This window comes from Ceratina calcarata, unplaced genomic scaffold (assembly GCF_001652005.2).
Source record: "Ceratina calcarata isolate Rehan_Ccalc_2016 unplaced genomic scaffold, ASM165200v1 scaffold436.2, whole genome shotgun sequence".
Taxonomy (NCBI): Eukaryota; Metazoa; Arthropoda; class Insecta; order Hymenoptera; family Apidae; genus Ceratina; species Ceratina calcarata.
In genome coordinates this window covers 210,026-227,425 of record NW_017167384.1, presented here as the reverse complement: position 1 = coordinate 227,425, position 17,400 = coordinate 210,026, and the positions used below count along the sequence as shown (strand labels likewise).

Here is a 17,400-nt window from a genome sequence, read left to right as displayed (position 1 = left end):
TACTAACGTCGCGTCGGCGCGACGAAGTGAGATCGCCGAAGACGTTGCAAGATCGCTCTCCGCCCAGTAATTGCGCTCCGTTGGCGGAGCGACGCGTCGTCGCTATGGAGTATCGAGACGTTATGAAGTATCTGTGAACAATATAATGGCGCGTCTGGATGAAATAAGCATAATTGGACATCTTTTCCTTATCGTCTACGATGCAGCCTGGGGAAAATTCGCATGGAATTCGAGGAATGAACGAACTGTGACGTAGGAATAAATTTATAGCTAGAAAATGTTCACGCGACGACGACCGATTTAAAAACCGTCGGAATGTCAGATTTAATTGTAAAGAAAGGTAAAATCCCATTCGTTTTCCACAACTTTTCACTCCCCAGGCGCGTAAGTAATTCCTTTTATACCCTTCCGTAAAAACAACCGACGGTGATTAATTATTGGGACCGCATTCCATGAGTTTGCATAGATAGTCCCCATTGGGAGAGAACGTTCCAGGCGAGAGGAATATTCGAATAGGGACAAAGGGTGAAAGGCAGCTGTCGCATAATCAATCTCGCAGCAATAATTATGTACTTAGACCGTCTCTGATCATGAATCGAATTCGTGAATCGATGGCGGAAGATTGAGTCGCTGAACGAAAAGAGACAGGCAAAGGATAGACGTAACGAAGGACGAACTCGATCGAACCGCTCGACGATTGCTGCAATTTCATCGATGCTTGCGAACGCCGGGGAAGTCAAGTTTGCTGCCAATTCCAATTAACCAGTCACCGCACTTCACCAATCCCCTAACTGCTCTCGCGGATCTCGCTTTATCCACATTGGCATTCGACGAGTGGCAAGTACCAATTTTCGCAAAAATTTTCTAGAACAATTAAACGCCGCGCGTTGCTTTTCGACTCGTTCCGGATCGAAAGAGAGATCTGAGAATCGCGGGGTGTTTTATCTTCTTCTATATGTGGACACACGAATGCGATCGGGCTCCCTTTCACGATCCGCTGTACGAGATGAGACAGTCGACGCGGAACGTGACGTTTCAGTCTCCTCGAGAATTTTAATTTCATTTCTTATCCGTGCGAGGGAGAGGAGGCCGGGCTTCGGACTGCGGAGGAACGAAAGGGAGGGAAGCAAATTTAGATGGAGAGTCAACTGCGCCCGTTTGTCTCGACGTGACGGGAATGGATTTCCGCGGACGACATCCAGCAAAGATGATTACACTCACTCGCAAAAGAACATCCGCCGACAGTCCGACGCTTCCTCACGCACCCGCCCCTCCTCAATCTTTAACTCGCCCTCGATCGACTTTTGCACAGTTTCTTTTACAAAGAACATCCTTATTCAACCGAATAGAATATCGGGAGAGGTGAATCGAATGAAATCAAAAGTATAGAAGTTATCAAGACGGTTTCCGAGAGGATAATGGAAAACTCGCGGCAGGTGAATGAAATGAAGGTAATGCAACCAATTAGTAAGAATTAGCGTGGAGCCCGCGGTGGTCGGCAGCGGTGATCGTGGTGGTGGTATGACTGGATGAAAAGACGAAGGGGCAGGCTGCATTCTCTCATTTCTTAGTTTTCGTCGGTAAAATAATTACCGAGCGTCTCTCCATCTGCTCGCGGCACTCCTCCAGTTTAAATGATTTCTGTAAGCTAGCGCGGCGCGGCGACGTTGCTTGCTCTACCAGCGCTGCGGAGAAGCTTCTCCAGGAGCTAAAGTAATCCTGACGAACGGTCAGACCTGAGACGAGAGTTCTAGCATTTCCGTATTCCCGACACGAACGCCGTGAAACTAGCACGATCGAGCGAACCCCTCGAAGTCGCGTTCCTCCCGGTACCGGATAATTTGTTTTCATCCCCGGGAACGGCTAATTCGACGGACGAGGCTAATCGCGGAGAAATGATAACTAATGAGCAAATTAACGTGTCTCTGAAAACCGGTGAGTTGACAAATTATTTAAAACTATTTTGACGTTTACACGCGAGATAATTAATGCGATTACCTCTCCGCGCGTCAAAGCTTGGAGCGTACTCGTGAGAAATTGGAAAAGGCAGGTGCAGAGAGAAATCACGAATACTCTGTTCGAGGAGCGTCTCGGGAAAGGTGGGTGATTTGTTTCCTCGGAAGGAGCGATGTACCGCTAATCCGTTCCAGAGACGGCGAAATTGTTGACTGTAATAAATGTGGCTTGCTTTGTTGCCTGGCAAAGAAGCGCCTCGCGGCAGCCACGGTTCGATTATAGTCGGGGAGGGAAACAAACGATAATCCCGCTGTCCGAGCTGACGATGTGCGTGTAATTAAACAAATAAATACCAATGCATTCGACGAAAAGGAGGTTTAATCAATCCGTTGTTCGCCGCTGTAAACGTGAAGAAAAGGGATGTTCGCTCCGAACAGATATCGCAGTTTCGAAGTAACTCGTTGCATTATGAATTTAAATTACAGAATGCTCGTTAATGAATTTCTATTATTGAATTTCTAATATTAAGGAGAATGAAAGCTGTGGAAACAATGGAAAACAATGAGAGCCTCAGATCCGAAAGAACTCTCGCGATATCTAATTCGGCGTTCGGTGTCTCGCTCGAATTGTTCCCTTTTGTACAGGTAAAAGGAAACAATGCGCGTTATAACTTCACGAACAAAGCTGGTCAAAAAGTCTTTTGATCCCTCTAATAAAAATATGTGTATAAATGTACACGTATAACACCTCTGGCTATCTGCTGTGTTCTTGCAGCTTGTAATTCGAACGAATTAACAGTACAATCGATGGATATTTTAATAATAATTTTGAATGAGATACGCATTGATTGAACATGCGCCTATTTATTCCGTATATCTTCGAATGGTTATTAACCACGGATCGTTGATACGCTATCGTTGCAAATGAAGCCGATCGGCCATCCCGCTATCGCGAAAAATCGTTATTAAACCAACGGAGTTCCCGATAGTTTGCGTAAAGCCAATCATGAACTCGACGCCAACCATTTCCATCCCTCTCTCCGTCCCGCCCGCATAGCGATCAACATTTTAAACAGCTCGTATCACTTTTTCCCCCGTACAATTTCCAGCGGATCGCTAAAGCGACCATCTGTCGCCGTTGCTTAAAATTGCATCGACTATTCTCGCAGACAATTCGGAAAATCCTATACCGTGGATTGGATAATAAGGGGATTCGTTTATGGGAGATCGTAAACCACGACGAACGTTACCAGCTGGGAGCCTCGTAAATATCAGTCGAGGTATCCAGACTTATGAATTTATAGACTCGCCTCGCGCGATATCGAATGATGAAACACGAGTCAAGGTTTAAGTAATTTTATTCAAAGATACTTTTTATCTGCACAATGAAAGATTATTATTTGTCGTTGCTTTTTCTACCGGCGCATCTGATATCGATTTCTTGAAGATTATTACTGGAATTAGACAGAAATGTTTAAAGATCAACGGTGAACGCAGGAGTTTATTTAAAAATCGAGTTATACCTGGGATGATTCGCATTCTCGTGCGCGAAATTATAGAACCACCTAAAATTCTTTTGTATGTCTGTATTCGAACTCCCACGCTTCTTGGACCGTCCTTTGATAAATCCCTTTTCCATCACGGGTGTGAACGTAGTGAGCTTCGGCGGTGCTATAATGTATCTCAAAAATTCGTTGCCTAATGGAATTTTTCGGTCGATCGGCAGTTTCTTTATTTTAATCCGATTAGTGGGAGTTTGATTAAAACTTCTGACCGTAGTTCCTTCGATTTCATTCGCCGTCTGGGTATTAGCAAGCGAAGGTGCAAAAGTAGTCGATAGAATATCAAGTGTTACAGTACTGACACTATTATTACGAACGATAATAGGAGTCGTTAAAATTTCATTCGTCTTTCTATTAACCCTGGCTGTTGCGTTTGGTCCTGAGCTAGCAAAGTAATTACTGATTAAAAACGCGATGTTCCGTAAAATTTTTCCTACGAACCTCGTATCGACGTCGAATCGCTCTTCCATTTGGAAATAGGCCGTCGTCAAGATTCTCAAAAGTCGACCCAGTTTCTCGGAGAGAATTGATTGCCTCGGTTGCGCATTTTGCAGAAGCAACAGCCTCGCCCAGTCGGATTTCAGGGCGCCGAAGGGCAAAGCCGTGACTGGGCATTTGAATCCACCGATCATCATACTGATCGTCGGGACATTCTCGAAATCCAGCTGAGACAGATAATCCTCGAGCTGTCCGATGTCGAACTCCAAACAGTTTTCCGGACCCGCTTCTGGTAAAAGAGAAATACGTTCGACTTCGCCACGAATCGTGCATTATAGAGAACAGCACTTACTGGAGAACGTGAAGAGGAAAGAGATTAACAGGAAGAGAAACGCTACTTCTCGCGACATGATCGCTACGACAACTGAGCCCGCATGTGTAAGCAATATATGATTCGATTTCGTTCGAGTCGGCATAATTCCAAACACGGTGACGAATTTTTCTCTACGCGACGAATTCTCCGGAGCTGTTTTATACTTTATCGAACAATTACGATCACCTCGTTACCTCGTAGAGAAATAGAATCAGACGTGCCTATTCACGGGTTGTTAACGATCGGAATTCGCGAGGTAAACAGAAGTTCTATAACCGGTCTGCGAATAAGTTTGCGAACGGAGAAAGAGGGATCGTCGATAGTTTTCAAGAGGAACGAGCCTGCACTCTGTTAAACGCTGTTTGCCGTGATATATGGAACGTTTTACGATCCATTTGTCATCTTTCTTAAGGCGCGCACGTTTCGCGTGGCAAAAAAGGTACGGGGAGGTATTCGCGGTCGAATTTGTTGCTGCAAATTCTCTCGATTCGTTTAAACCGTGTACACGTGATGCATCCACGAATTCTCTCTCGGGGAAAGGAAGACGAATGTAATTTTACCCTCGTTCACGCAAAGCAAACACGGAAACGTCGGATGTATCTCGTCGTCGTTATCTTTATTATCATCATTGCCATCGTATCGATATTAATACATAATATTCATTTGTTATTATTATCATTAATCATCCTCATCTTTATTACTATTGTTATTATATTATATTTTGTTTCACAAATATAATCGCGCGCTTAGCTATTTTATATGTATCTAAATTTGTATCGTTTGTTTACGTTGGTTGTTTTATTGAAACCCTGAGACCACGATTCTACCGCCACGGCGAATCGACAAATATACATTATGTATCATGAAGAAAATGCTTGTAACAAACTACATTTGAGACGTCCAATCTGCCGAGTAAAAATGTTCTTTTGGCTCTAGTTCTCTTTCATCGCGCAGCACACACCAGAGAATGAACCTTTCGCTTCTATGAAATGTTAAATGGTAACAAAAAATCGAACCGACACATCTTTAGGCCATTTTTGTATTTGCACGGGCCCTCTCCACCTCAGAACAGCATGTCTCGATTAAAAAACTGTCGAATTGATATTATACATTTTTGAATATGAATTCTTAAAAGAAAAGACTTCCTCTTATGTATCTGTTGGAACGCAAATAGGGTGATCGCTTATCTTACGGAAATGGAACAGGTATTGTAGAACTGTGAGGCTCGCTCGGTCTCTATTAATGCACGACTCTAACAACTCGTATTTTGTGCGATATTGATAATGTCGTCGTGTCCGAGAATGAACGTGCGAAACAAGTGTTTCCAATGATTAGACAGACGATATTATCAATCGATGATCACTTCTCATAACGATGTCCGACCAGAAAGATCATTTTCTAATGACTTTACAACCTGATAGGCAGTGTAGCGAACACGATTCCGTGATGAATTGATTTAAAAGTAAAAACGAAATAAAGAGAGTGTCGAAGAGGCGTGAAACAAAAATTCGCCGTGGCTTAACAGCCATATTCTTCTTCCCAATTTCTTCCCCGTTCGTTGCAGCGAGGAACGAGCCGCTCTCGGTAATCGAGAAAAACTAATTGAGGAAGGGCACGCAATGCATACGACTTAAGCGTCACTGTTAACTATTTTGAAACGTGTGTGTATTTAAATGCAGGAGGATTCAACAAAGTTTAGAAATAAAACAAACACGAAGTATCTTCATGTACAGAGAACTAAAAAAGTAATCGATGTTCCGACGTTATTGCACTCTGATTGCGTTAATCACGTCGCGACTCGAGATGACATTGTTCCGAGCGCAGCAGCTCTTGTAAAACTTAAAAATTCATTTTTAACTTTTCTTTTTCACCTTTTGTACAATATGAAATAAACGTCGAGGACTGATCCATTGGAAGCCGAGCCTCGTCGCGGACAATCGGTCAAACAAAAAGAAATTCAATTCGTTCGTCTGAAACGGTTTCTCCTCGTTAGAAAAAAAAAGTAAACATTTTTCTCTCGCGTGAATAGTAGCTCCTACACGTATATTATACGCTCGCTTTAAAAAAAAAAGCGACATTATGCGCAAGATCTGTGCACGCCAGATCTCGTTAACAATAATAACTAGATAATAAAGATCCCTGAATACATATAATATAATAATATAATAATATAATATATATTCACCTACGCTCTCTGTGTGGCACGCGCGAATAACATTTCGCAATCATTTCAACAATCGATTAAATTTCATATCTCCTTTCGCTCCACATAAGAACCTGGCAACCTGGCCGTAGGTCCGCTTTCGAAACATTATTTTCTTTTCTCGCGAATATCTACCTTGTACAAAGTCAGCATGGCGCTAATTAAAGAACGATCCAGCCATTCTATCAATTTTTGTTTCACTGTTCACAGCTCTGTTCGCGTTGATTCAATTTGTATGTACAACGGCACATGCTAAATTCATTCCGCTCAACTATACAACTATGGATGTTCAATGCAGTATACACACATCGATTTCACATTGATCTTTTACACTCAATAATATTAAAACGTGCAGTTACTCTATACAAAACGGTTTCATCCTTCTCTTTTTCATCGACGCTATTAAAAATATAGAGTCCGCGTTGCTCTAGCTTCGAAATTGACTGGATTCCTTTTTTTGTTTCGGAGAAAAAGGTATAACTAAGGTAATTGTCCGAATCGTAATGTACTACACGTAATTTTGATTAAAACTGGTAGTACTTGGTAACACGGACTAACTCTACGACGTCAAACACCCACAGTTAGTACAATCGTATTTGATTTCTACGATATCACCGGTTTGGTGTTTCGCGATCGTACGCCGATCGTTACGTAAATGAAAATCTTTTTCCGTTTATTTATTTGTTATTTATTTGGTAGGTTCATCTGTCCGGCGCGGACAGGTTTGTCGTAAATAACTCTAAGGATGAGAGCTCTGGAAAAAAAGCATCTCGCGTCTTGTACTACGTATCCTATCCTGAAATAACATCCGTTTTTCTCTGTACCTGTAAAAGGGGTACACGAAAAGGAAAGTTTGGTTACTTCGACGAAACGAGCGTGGCTGCTATTCTTAAACGGTGTGTGTGTGTGTGTGTGTCGCGAACTTCCGACGACTGTTGAAATCATCGGCTGGCCCAAAACTCCGCTTCGCGCGACTCCAAAAACTTTTCGCGTTTTGAAAAATAAAGCCCTTTCTCTCCTCTATCTTCGCATCCTCTTTAGGAATTTAAAACTGCACACAGTTACTCTTTCTCACTATCACTCACTGGCTCCCGCGCGTATTCTTCAAGGATCCACGCCAGAAAGCGTGTTAACGTAACGCGCCGGTACTAATTTAGCAACAGCGACTCTTCACGAAGTTCTCAACGTCCTCGATCGGGTTCAAGTCGGAATTTCATCGATAGTAAGCGGCTTCTAACATCTCTACGAATAGCTTGTTCATCGGTACTTTCCCCGTTCGGTAAACACTCGACCAGAATCTTCGCACGATCCCATCGACTTGTCTAAGGCTGGGTAACACTAGGAACATATTCTGCATGGCGCGAAGCGTTTGTCCCGGTCTTACTGTCGCCACACAGTCCGACAACGAGTTCAGGATAACGTCTCGGAAACAGTACAGCGCTTGCGGCTCGTCCGATCTCGCGTCGCTGTTCGCCAATATCAGTGCCTTCAACACGAAATACTCTTCCCTGGTCAAGCCCAATCTCTGCAGCCTCTCGACGATCTGCATACACTGCTCAACGAAAGGAATTGCATACATAAATATAATGACAAATTAATTACAGACGTATTTAACGATTAAACAATACTTACATGTGTATATAATTCTGTACAATGGCATTCACGTGCCAATCTTTCATCCAGAGTAAAGTCTTGGGCGAATCTTAATCTACCGTTATTTGGTATACTCCGCCAGGCTAAGCTAAACGTTAGTATCTCGGCCCATGTGCTTTGGAGAAGTCGCATTTGGTCGTTTAGGGCTAAACTACTAAATCCGGGAATTTGTTTCGCCCAACCTTCGAACAAATAATTATCAACATTAAATTTCTTGATCGCTTTTTAAATTGGAGCATTGTTACTGAAAATTACCGATTATTCCAACTAATTCCCGATCGTACAAATCGGATAATTGGCCGAGAACTCTCTGGTCCGTATCGAGAGTATGCGAGAGATTGGAGACTTGGAGCATGTCAGGTTCGCAGGCAGCTAAAGCTTCCAGCATTTTGTTATCTGCCAATAAATGAAACGGTTCATTGCACAGAGTTCGATCCATGCGTACGAATACGCTACTACGTGTAATAATTTCGTCTAACACCGATCAGATCTATTAACAATTGGAATAAAGTATGACGAGCCAATAGCTTACTCATTATTTCGTTAGAAGCTCCCGTCGCTACGTTTGCTAGAAACAACATCCAATATTAAACTCACTTTTGATCCTGTCTGTCGGTACGCGTGCCTATATCTATACACGTGCCGTCGCGATAGGATATTTGTAAACAAAAGACAGCAAAAGAAAGTCACCTTCCAACGGAGCTGCCTTCACGACAGCGGTGTAGGGGTCGGCGGATCTCCTGTACTTTTGCCTACCCCCTCGGACACGATCCAGCCGAACTCCTTCCTTGAGCATGCCTTGTCTCAGGCACTTTTGGAACCTACACGCCTGGCAAGCTTTCCTTCTCCGTTTGTTTATCTCGCATTCCCCGTTCGCCGGACACGTATACTCAATGTTACCTGTGAAATTACTCGCTATTTTATTGTAATATACATGGTTCTCTTCCAGGTAGCACCGAGCGTTAGTTTCATGATAGTTTCAAAGATGAATGATCTCGTACAATTACAAAATTCAGTGGTGCTACCTGGAAAACACGCAGACGAAATATTTACAACAGCGCGGAGGAACTCCACGTACCTTGTATGGTCCTCTTGAAGAAAGCTTTGCACGCTTCACAGGAGGCGACGCCGTAATGAAATCCGCTGGCTACGTCCCCGCAAACCAGACATAGCCTTCTCGGAATCATATCCTCTTCTTTGACACCCTCCTAAATTAAACGAGACGTGAAACATTGAACTCGAGGAAATGCCTTGTTCGATCAACGTGTTAAATTTCTGGTTATATACCTCGGGTGTACCTAAGGGCTGCGTAGTCGATGAGCAGTGGTGCATCTCTGGACTACTAGGACTGCCACCGCCTCCGCCGTAATCGGGTGGTACCTCAATTTTATTACATATCACCTGAAATAAAATCGGTTTTCCTGAACTCCGGCTTTAAAACCAGACCCCTCCGAAATATACCTCTTGATGTTGAAGCGTGGTGGTCGGTGAACAAACTTGGTAGTTTTGCGTTGGCGTCGTGGGATTCTCGATCTCCTGTTTGATGTTATTCGCCATGGTCCTGTTGTTCCCGATCATATTTTCGGTGCAACCACCGGGCATCATATAAACCTGGAAACAATCAAAACGAAGATCTTACGATCGTGTTCGTTTCTTTTTAAAACAGCCGAGCGGCAAGCCGCACCGAAATCCGAAGGAGACAGTCCGCTTTGCAGTCAACTGCATTTTTTTCTGCAGCTATTTTTAAGACCGACCAACGCCTCGCACATTTTTAGAATTGACTTCAGAAAATTCGCGATACGATGTGTTCTCGAAATACCAACGGGAGACCTTTCAGCTTGACGAAATTCCGCCGACTCTCGCTTTCTGATCGTTTTACAAACCGGGTATCCTATTTCCCGATTTTTTTTAATCAAAGTAAAAACTCCGAGAATCGTGGCTTAATCGATTGGCTCGCAGGAACGAGTGGCGGAAAATCTGACAAGTTCAAACGAACAGTAAGTACGACGACGGCGATGATGAACAAAGTAACGGTGAAAAGATTGCGTAAGTCCATTCCTCCTCCGTGTCGTATATTAAATGCACGCAGAAAGGGGTCCGAAGGGAAGAGGAAGAAACGCGAAGTATCTGGTTAGCCTTGAACTTGACTTTTCTGCGTGATGCAGTTACGATCGTTTGCGAGTGCCGGACTTGTGTCTCATGTCAGTCTGGAGATTCATGCGCCTCTCGGACGTGATCCATCTTCCAGGGAACCCTTATCGATCGTCATCGAGGACGACTTCGTGTGCTCCCCTTATTCTCGATTCATGATTCGCGCGAGTAAGGAAACGGCAAAGTCTCGAATTTGAATAGTCTTCCATATTCAGATTAATTAAATGAGAAGTACTGTTCCAAGTTATGAGGAATGAGAAATGCGTTGGATCGAAGCTATGAAGGGAGGAAGAGGCACGCGGTCGATTAAAAAAGAAAGTCCGGAGAGAGACAAAGGAGAGAGAAGAAGAATTGCGTAAGCGCATCTCTCGGGGCTCGGACTCCACCGAGTCACTGGCGATTCTCATTTTCTCTTGGCGTCTCGTCGGGTCTCTCTCTCCGTAATCCGTTCGATTAAGCGGTTACCGAAACGCAGACGGAAGGAAGAGGCGCGGAATGGAAAAAGAAAGAGGGAATGACGAGCGTGTTGCCTCGGTATCTGGTTGGCCTTGAACTTGACTTTTCTGCGAGAGAGGCGACCACGTTCGCGAAGGCCACCAGAACCGCGCCAACACACAATTTTAGCCGCCGAACTCGGACGGAAACAGCCGACTTTGGCGACCTTGAGTTCCTCCGTCTGACTCGTTTCTCTCTCCCTCGTTCTATCCCCCGACACGATTCCTCTTGTCACGGTCGTACGTTACCTCGTCTCTCTCTCTAATCGTCAGTCAGTTTCTTTTGGTCCTCCCTTTCATGTATCTTTATGTATCTGCTCCGTTTCGACTTCCTCGAGTTCAAATGCTCCTCCTCGAGAGGCTGTTCCTTTCTATGTACGCACGGCAAAACCTCCTAACCGAGGAAAGTATCCTGACATAAATCCGGATGCAGGCCGGAAAAGACATCTGCGAATTCTTCTACTATCTGCGATCGCGCCCGATGATATCGATGCATTCCGAAGTCGAATCCTTAAAACCCGCATACCTTGAGACCCGCGACACATCATTCTACGACGGTAGATCAAGGTCTTCTTCCCGTTGGTTTTCGTATTTTTTTGGCGTGTACACGCATACGCGAGACAACGGAGAGAAAAGGAAAGCGAAGCTCGTAATCGAGGCACATCCATTTTTAGAAGAGGCCGTGACCTGAATATCGATTACACGTTGGTTAGCTGTAATTTTATTTCCATCGTGATAATACGGTTAATTATGATCAAAGATGTCTCGGTAACGATTTCATTCATTATTCAACGGCGCTCGATACCAAACGGCAATCCTGTGTCCCGTACGTAGACACGGCCTATCGTAACTTTTAAACGGGGAGTCAATCAACAGGACAACGTAGCCCAGACGTGGAACGACTTCATTGGTATAGAATAAGTCGCAGCTCTTCTTTGGACAGTCGGTATAGAACCGCGTGGACGTCGAAATTTTCAAGGTACGCTAACGATACTTGGCAAACTTGTTATTAAACGGGTCGATTATGTGAGCCAACGAAGTTTAAGTCGTTGCTTACTTTCCTTTTAGTACCGATCGTAATTACGTATCGTCAGTAGCAGAAAGTAAGGAAGAGAAACCGACGCGCTTCTTATAAATCTGTAATCTTTTATATCGATTCGAAGGTACTTGGAACATGGGGTCTCGTTGGGCAAAACAATAGAAGCAAAGTGTCGGTCCAAGCGATAAAATTCAATGGCTGAATCGTTGATAGAAGCCGAACCAGGATCGATCGAGATTGAATCACGCCCAATTTTTTGTTGCTCACCGATACTCTCGCGGAGCGGAAGCGTTCCCGGATTACGCAATATCTTCTCCCGATAACTCGAGACCCTGGCGGGAGACCGAAGATGCTGAAAAGGAACCGGACACCATCTTATTCTCTCGGGTTACGACGAATGTTTACTTCCTTCGGATAAATTTCCACTAAATGAAAAGCATCGGCGAAGCGTGGACGCGATTTCGCAACAAGTCGATTGCCGTCGACCATGAATGATTACAATGCTCAGTCCGAGTTACAATATTATAGCCGCACGTGGGTGGTCGCGGAATTAGAAGTATGTACAGAGAACCGAATCGATTCTACGAGGATGAAGACCCTGGGTCGCGGTCAAGGCCAGAGCTCCGGTAACGACTATTTTCCGATTTCGCGGCGAGCGTATCCGATGGGAATAAAGGAAACGCGTGTGACTCCGCACCGATTTCCGATCCTCCATCGACGACGATCATTTCTCGATCGCGGCTTCTAAATATTTTTAAACAGGCATCGATTCCTTTTTCTTATTTTTTATAGCTTGAAACGTAATTCGAGACGAACTCGGAACGGATTATCGGCGATCGCACGGTTGCAAAGCAGCAATTAATTTGTACGAGGAAGAGGAGGGGCGAAAATATGATAACAGAAATGGATCACGTTGCACGGACGTGCACTTTCCTTCAAATAAAAAGTCACGCGTAAGAGAATTTCCGCGACTGTTTCGCGTTGTCCAAGGTTAGGCCCGCTGGCCGGCGTCTAACTCCGAGCTGACATGATCGCCGCGTGTGTTGTAGTCTGAAAACTTGAATGATCCTCCGTTCGAAATATCCGATGATACACCGCGACGCTTTCGTTCCTCTTTACATCCATCGAATGCATTGCATCTCGCAGCGAACAATTTGCAATCACGGTAGCTCATTGACGAACTTCTGTCTTCAACTCCGTTATTATTCTCACGATTCGCCCTAAAGGACATTTCTTATAATATATCTTTTCATAGGTGTACTCACAGCCGTAGAGCGAATCTAAATACGTGCTTACTTGCATAGGAGGAACGTGAGCACACGTAGATATCATGAGTAATTTCGTAGCGTATATACGGTAACCGAGATGGGAACGAAAGGAATTAAGTCAAAGCGAGGTCTCCGTGTTGCGCGTGCACATACCTATCTATATTAGAAGGCTCGTCTCTATGTACGAACAAGCGCAAATGCGTTTTGATATAGATATGGCAAGACGTCTGGAAAATATTCTTCGATCTATCCATTCGACGATTTTACATCCATCACGTTGTTTGCCTATCAATTAATCGTTTATCCTGTCGAATTTAACGATGGATTATCGCTAGTGGCAGTAGAAATCAGCTAATATCTATTTTAAAAAGAGCGAGCATTATCAGTATTCGATCGAATTCAGAAATGTGTCAGTACGAACGCAATCTGTGGAATGAGCCTCGTTCCAATTGTTAAGTACAATAAAATCGAAAGTAAACCGAGCGCGATTCCATTCTTCTGTGAGGTTTACGCACGTGGAATTGCGTAAGACTAGTATTCGCGTGGGCGTAAGTGTATATAAGACCATTTTTAATGCGTTCCGTCGAATATAAGAAATCATAGTTACTCTTATGCGAATAAACATAATTAAACGGCTCACCTATTGACGTTAATCTATTTCCGATGATAATAATAAATGATCTATTATCGCGGAACAATTGATGATATTTTTAACAGAATAGAAGATAATTTCTTTTACGTTCGAAGGATAAGAACGCGATTTATAACTGGTGTTACTATCCGTATTTTGGACACGCGTTCCAAAAATAAATTGTAATTTCGAGGCAAGATAGTGAAGCATGCGAGCAATGTTTGGTAAAAGTTTTTCAACTTAAGATTCGTTCCAGTTTAACGCTTCGCTTTCATCAAAACAAACAATTTTTTCGATAACGACATAAATACACGACCAAGAGGTAGAACGATGTATCAACATCGTATAATGAGTGATTATCCATATACATTTATTTAAATATAATCGTTCCATTGGGAACGATAACGCTGGAACTGATAATCGAGGGAAGCGGGAAATTAGAAAATCAAAGCGATCGCGAATCACTAGTATCAATGTTAAAAACCGGCAGGCGTGGAAAAATGATCGGCGAGTTACAGGATAGATTACCTAACAGACACGTCGTAACGTAATAACCAAGTTGTCGCTAAAGCTGACTGACTGTACACGAACAAAGATAATGCATACATATGTATGTATTCTCGTTGCATCGGAAAACAAGCGAACTCGAATCTGTCGCGGACAGAATCTATCCGCGAGCAATTCGTGAAAATGCACCACCGGTAAAAAAACAGAATAAATCCTTCACGTAACTAACAAAGAAATAAAAATGTATTCGACTCTTTAATTGAAAAAGCATACCGTCTGATTGCAAGAGCGAGGAATACATTTTTCCTTGTGACGTGTGTACGCAAAGTTTGCGTACGAGCGTTAAACTGTTCCCATTTCGAAATGATCGATACGATAATTTGTTTGATGTCCAATCGATGGATTAACATTAGCGGAAAGGAGGCGAGAGGCCGCGCGCGTGGCAACGTAAACAAAACCACGAGATTCAGCCAAGAAGAGGCACGTTAGGTATCGGAAATCGGAAACACCTACCACGTCGTACATCCAGGAATCCATGGTGATCCGCGGATAGCATGAGATTCGTCCCGGTAATTTCACGTTTTGCGCTATCCGTCAACGAAAAACGAGACCGACCGCGATGCTGAGAGTTCGAATACTCGCAGAGAACATGAGTACGCGCGTGCGAACGTTCAAACTAAACCCCGACACGACGTTGACGGCGCGACGAGCCGTGCACGACCAAAGATGCCAGATTGAGGACGGGAGTCACCGAGAATCAGCCCCTCCACTTACGCACACTATCGCACCGTATCCATGTGCTTCGAGCTCGGCTCAACTTCGGCTCAATAGAAAGAGAAGGCGAAATATCAGTCCGTTGCTGTTGCTCCTACTCCTTTTAAACTTTAACGCATCAGGAGCAAGTGCGACGGACTGATGTTTTACCTTCTCTCTCTACTGACCCGAGCTCGACGCACATGGATAAGGTGCGATAGTGCGCGTAAGTGGAGGGGCTGATTCTTGGTGACTCCCGTCCTCAATCTGGCATCTTTGTGCACGACTGGCGGCAATTCAGAAGATACGGTAACACTAACATGCAAAGGTAGTCGATTCTAATGCCAGGCGCCGCGAAACTCGCTAATACACGTTTCTTACGCTAATTACTTCGTTGCTGGCCAATTTTTTGGCAATACATTCAAGTCGGATCAATATCTTCATCGATTAATCGTTACGCAAAGTGTAACTCAAAAATTATTGAAGTTGTGAACGTTTTTCATGTTAAAATTGAAGTCGGCATGCGGAAATCCTAAAAATATATTAATTGCGAGATAAAGAAATGATCATCAAGGAGCACAGGCCATTAATAAAATATCAGAGAAATTTTTCAGGCGAAATTGCCCCATTGGAGCACTTTTACCGCATGAACCTCGCGGAATTACCGTAATCGAACTGTAATTATCGATGAGCAAATATTATTTATAGAACACTATTATTGTAGACGGTATATATTATTGTGACCACGATAAATCGGTCATTAACTCGGCGCTATAACGAGACTTTCGAGCGAGTCTTTTTACTAGCCCTGATCTTCCCGAATTCCGAATGCAACCAAAATAGAAGTGAACGTCAATCGAAGATACTCGCTCGAGGGATCGGGAGATAAGGGACGAAGGCGCGTATGAGGCTACGTTATGTATGGGCCAATTGAATTTTCCTAGGAGCAAGGTAGATCGATCGAGCCCGAAAACTCTCCCTAACGCAATGGTCGGACGTTCAAGCTTAAGTTGATACGGTACTGGGTACTGGCGTTATGCGTGCTACGTGCGATGGTTCGGGTGAGAGTAGGTGGGTGGCGGGGGCGGTGGCTGCGGCCGTGGCTATGGCGGCGGCGGCGGCGGCCGTTTAGCTGACGAGGAGGGAAAGGAAGGTAGTCGGTGGCCTTGAACTTGGCTGCCGCCGTTTTTGCGCACAGCCGTCGTCGCCCTCCTAAACACGGCCCACCAGCGTAGTCTATGGAGTTTCCATCTGCCAACACCCACCTTCCCAAGTCCATTGAACATCATCTTTTCCCAATGAAACATTTTACTTTCACACACTCGAGAGATTCCGTTATAACTTGATTACCTTGCTCTGCATATACATGTTTTGTTCTCTGACAAAAAGTCGCAACGACTGCGAAAAAATGACAAGCTAAACATAACGAGGACGGAGATGTAAATGGGCAACATTGGTTCGAGATGTTACGCCTCGATGACTTGCTTTGTAAGCATAATGAATTGTACCGTATTTACGAAGCGCGATATCTTGGATCTTTTTTGGAAAGAGGATCACTTAAATGACTGTTTCCGAACGGATTAACCGTAATAGGTACTATTATCCAACTGTGTTTCTGATGCACCCTATGCGGTAAGTTTACGTGGTGCCAAATAAAAGGTGATCGGAAGACAAAGTAAAACGTCGAAATCTATGCCAATGAAAGTACAGCTACCCAATCTCTAGCTTAAATTTGAAAATAAAAATCTGTGCAATCAAATTGAAAATATAAGAATTTTTCTTCGTCTCAAAATAACAGGCTTCAAATACAAATACCTTGTGATAAACTGCAAGGTAGCAAGCTTTTAACTAGGATTTTAGTTCGAATTTTAATTAGCATTGTAATCGAATTCAAATACTGCTATAAGAATTATTCTATTCTATCATTGTATCACTATGTTCTCAAACTTAGTATTAGTTCAAAGTTCAAGATATTTAAGGATGTACTGGCTATACTAGTATACAGTCAATCCCAAAAAACGCTTAGAAAAACGCATTTCCTATAATTAAAAAGAAATCAGACGTCGGAAGAATAATGCTAATAATAAATAGCTACGTACTACAAAGCATGGAAGGAAATATCCAATTAAGTATTGACGCTGACGAAAAAGTATTTTTTTCAAAATTGCGAAAAATGCTTCAAATAAAAGTTGTTTTCCTTCTAACTTCGATATTTAACGAGTTACATATGATTATATGGCATTTTATTGATGTTGACGAAATCCGACCATCCCAGCGTCGAAATGGCGAACTTTTGGCAAAAAATTTCGTTTTTCCTTAATTACTCCCAAACCGTTGGACTTACGAGAAAATTGCATCAGACCTTTCTTGTAG

General features: G+C 43.4%; 2 protein-coding genes across 8 annotated transcripts in view; both read right to left on the bottom strand.

The window, feature by feature from the left end:
- Positions 1 to 2,827: 2,827 nt before the first annotated feature.
- On the bottom strand, positions 2,828 to 4,844 carry LOC108626992 (uncharacterized). 2 transcript variants are annotated; one of them, XM_026815291.1, is made up of 4 exons: positions 4,308 to 4,844; positions 3,959 to 4,244; positions 3,479 to 3,901; positions 2,828 to 3,409 (listed from the first exon to the last, which is right to left on the bottom strand). In XM_026815291.1, exons 1-4 carry the CDS (start codon positions 4,429 to 4,431, stop codon positions 3,352 to 3,354), a joined length of 891 nt encoding a protein of 296 aa, XP_026671092.1. In that variant the 5' UTR covers positions 4,432 to 4,844; the 3' UTR covers positions 2,828 to 3,351. The 2 variants fall into 2 exon arrangements, with proteins under 2 accessions (XP_026671092.1, XP_026671091.1); XM_026815290.1 differs by having other exon boundaries at positions 3,479 to 4,244.
- Positions 4,845 to 5,971: 1,127 nt separating this feature from the next.
- ERR (estrogen-related receptor) overlaps positions 5,972 to 17,400 on the bottom strand; it is a 13,700-nt gene continuing 2,271 nt past the window's right edge. The window contains exons 1-9 of one of the 6 annotated variants that reach the window (XM_018028103.2): positions 14,788 to 15,013; positions 9,646 to 9,795; positions 9,472 to 9,585; positions 9,263 to 9,392; positions 8,875 to 9,099; positions 8,717 to 8,752; positions 8,440 to 8,580; positions 8,164 to 8,366; positions 5,972 to 8,083 (exon numbers count right to left, since the gene is read on the bottom strand). In XM_018028103.2, coding sequence (XP_017883592.1) covers positions 7,745 to 8,083; positions 8,164 to 8,366; positions 8,440 to 8,580; positions 8,717 to 8,752; positions 8,875 to 9,099; positions 9,263 to 9,392; positions 9,472 to 9,585; positions 9,646 to 9,795; positions 14,788 to 14,811 — 1,362 coding nt within the window. In that variant the 5' untranslated portion in view covers positions 14,812 to 15,013 and the 3' untranslated portion in view covers positions 5,972 to 7,744. Of the gene's footprint in view, positions 8,084 to 8,163; positions 8,367 to 8,439; positions 8,581 to 8,716; positions 8,753 to 8,874; positions 9,100 to 9,262; positions 9,393 to 9,471; positions 9,586 to 9,645; positions 9,796 to 11,078; positions 11,166 to 14,787; positions 15,014 to 17,400 lie in introns of those variants that run through there. The other 5 variants (XM_026815288.1, XM_026815289.1, XM_018028104.2 and 2 more) reach the window with 5 other exon arrangements.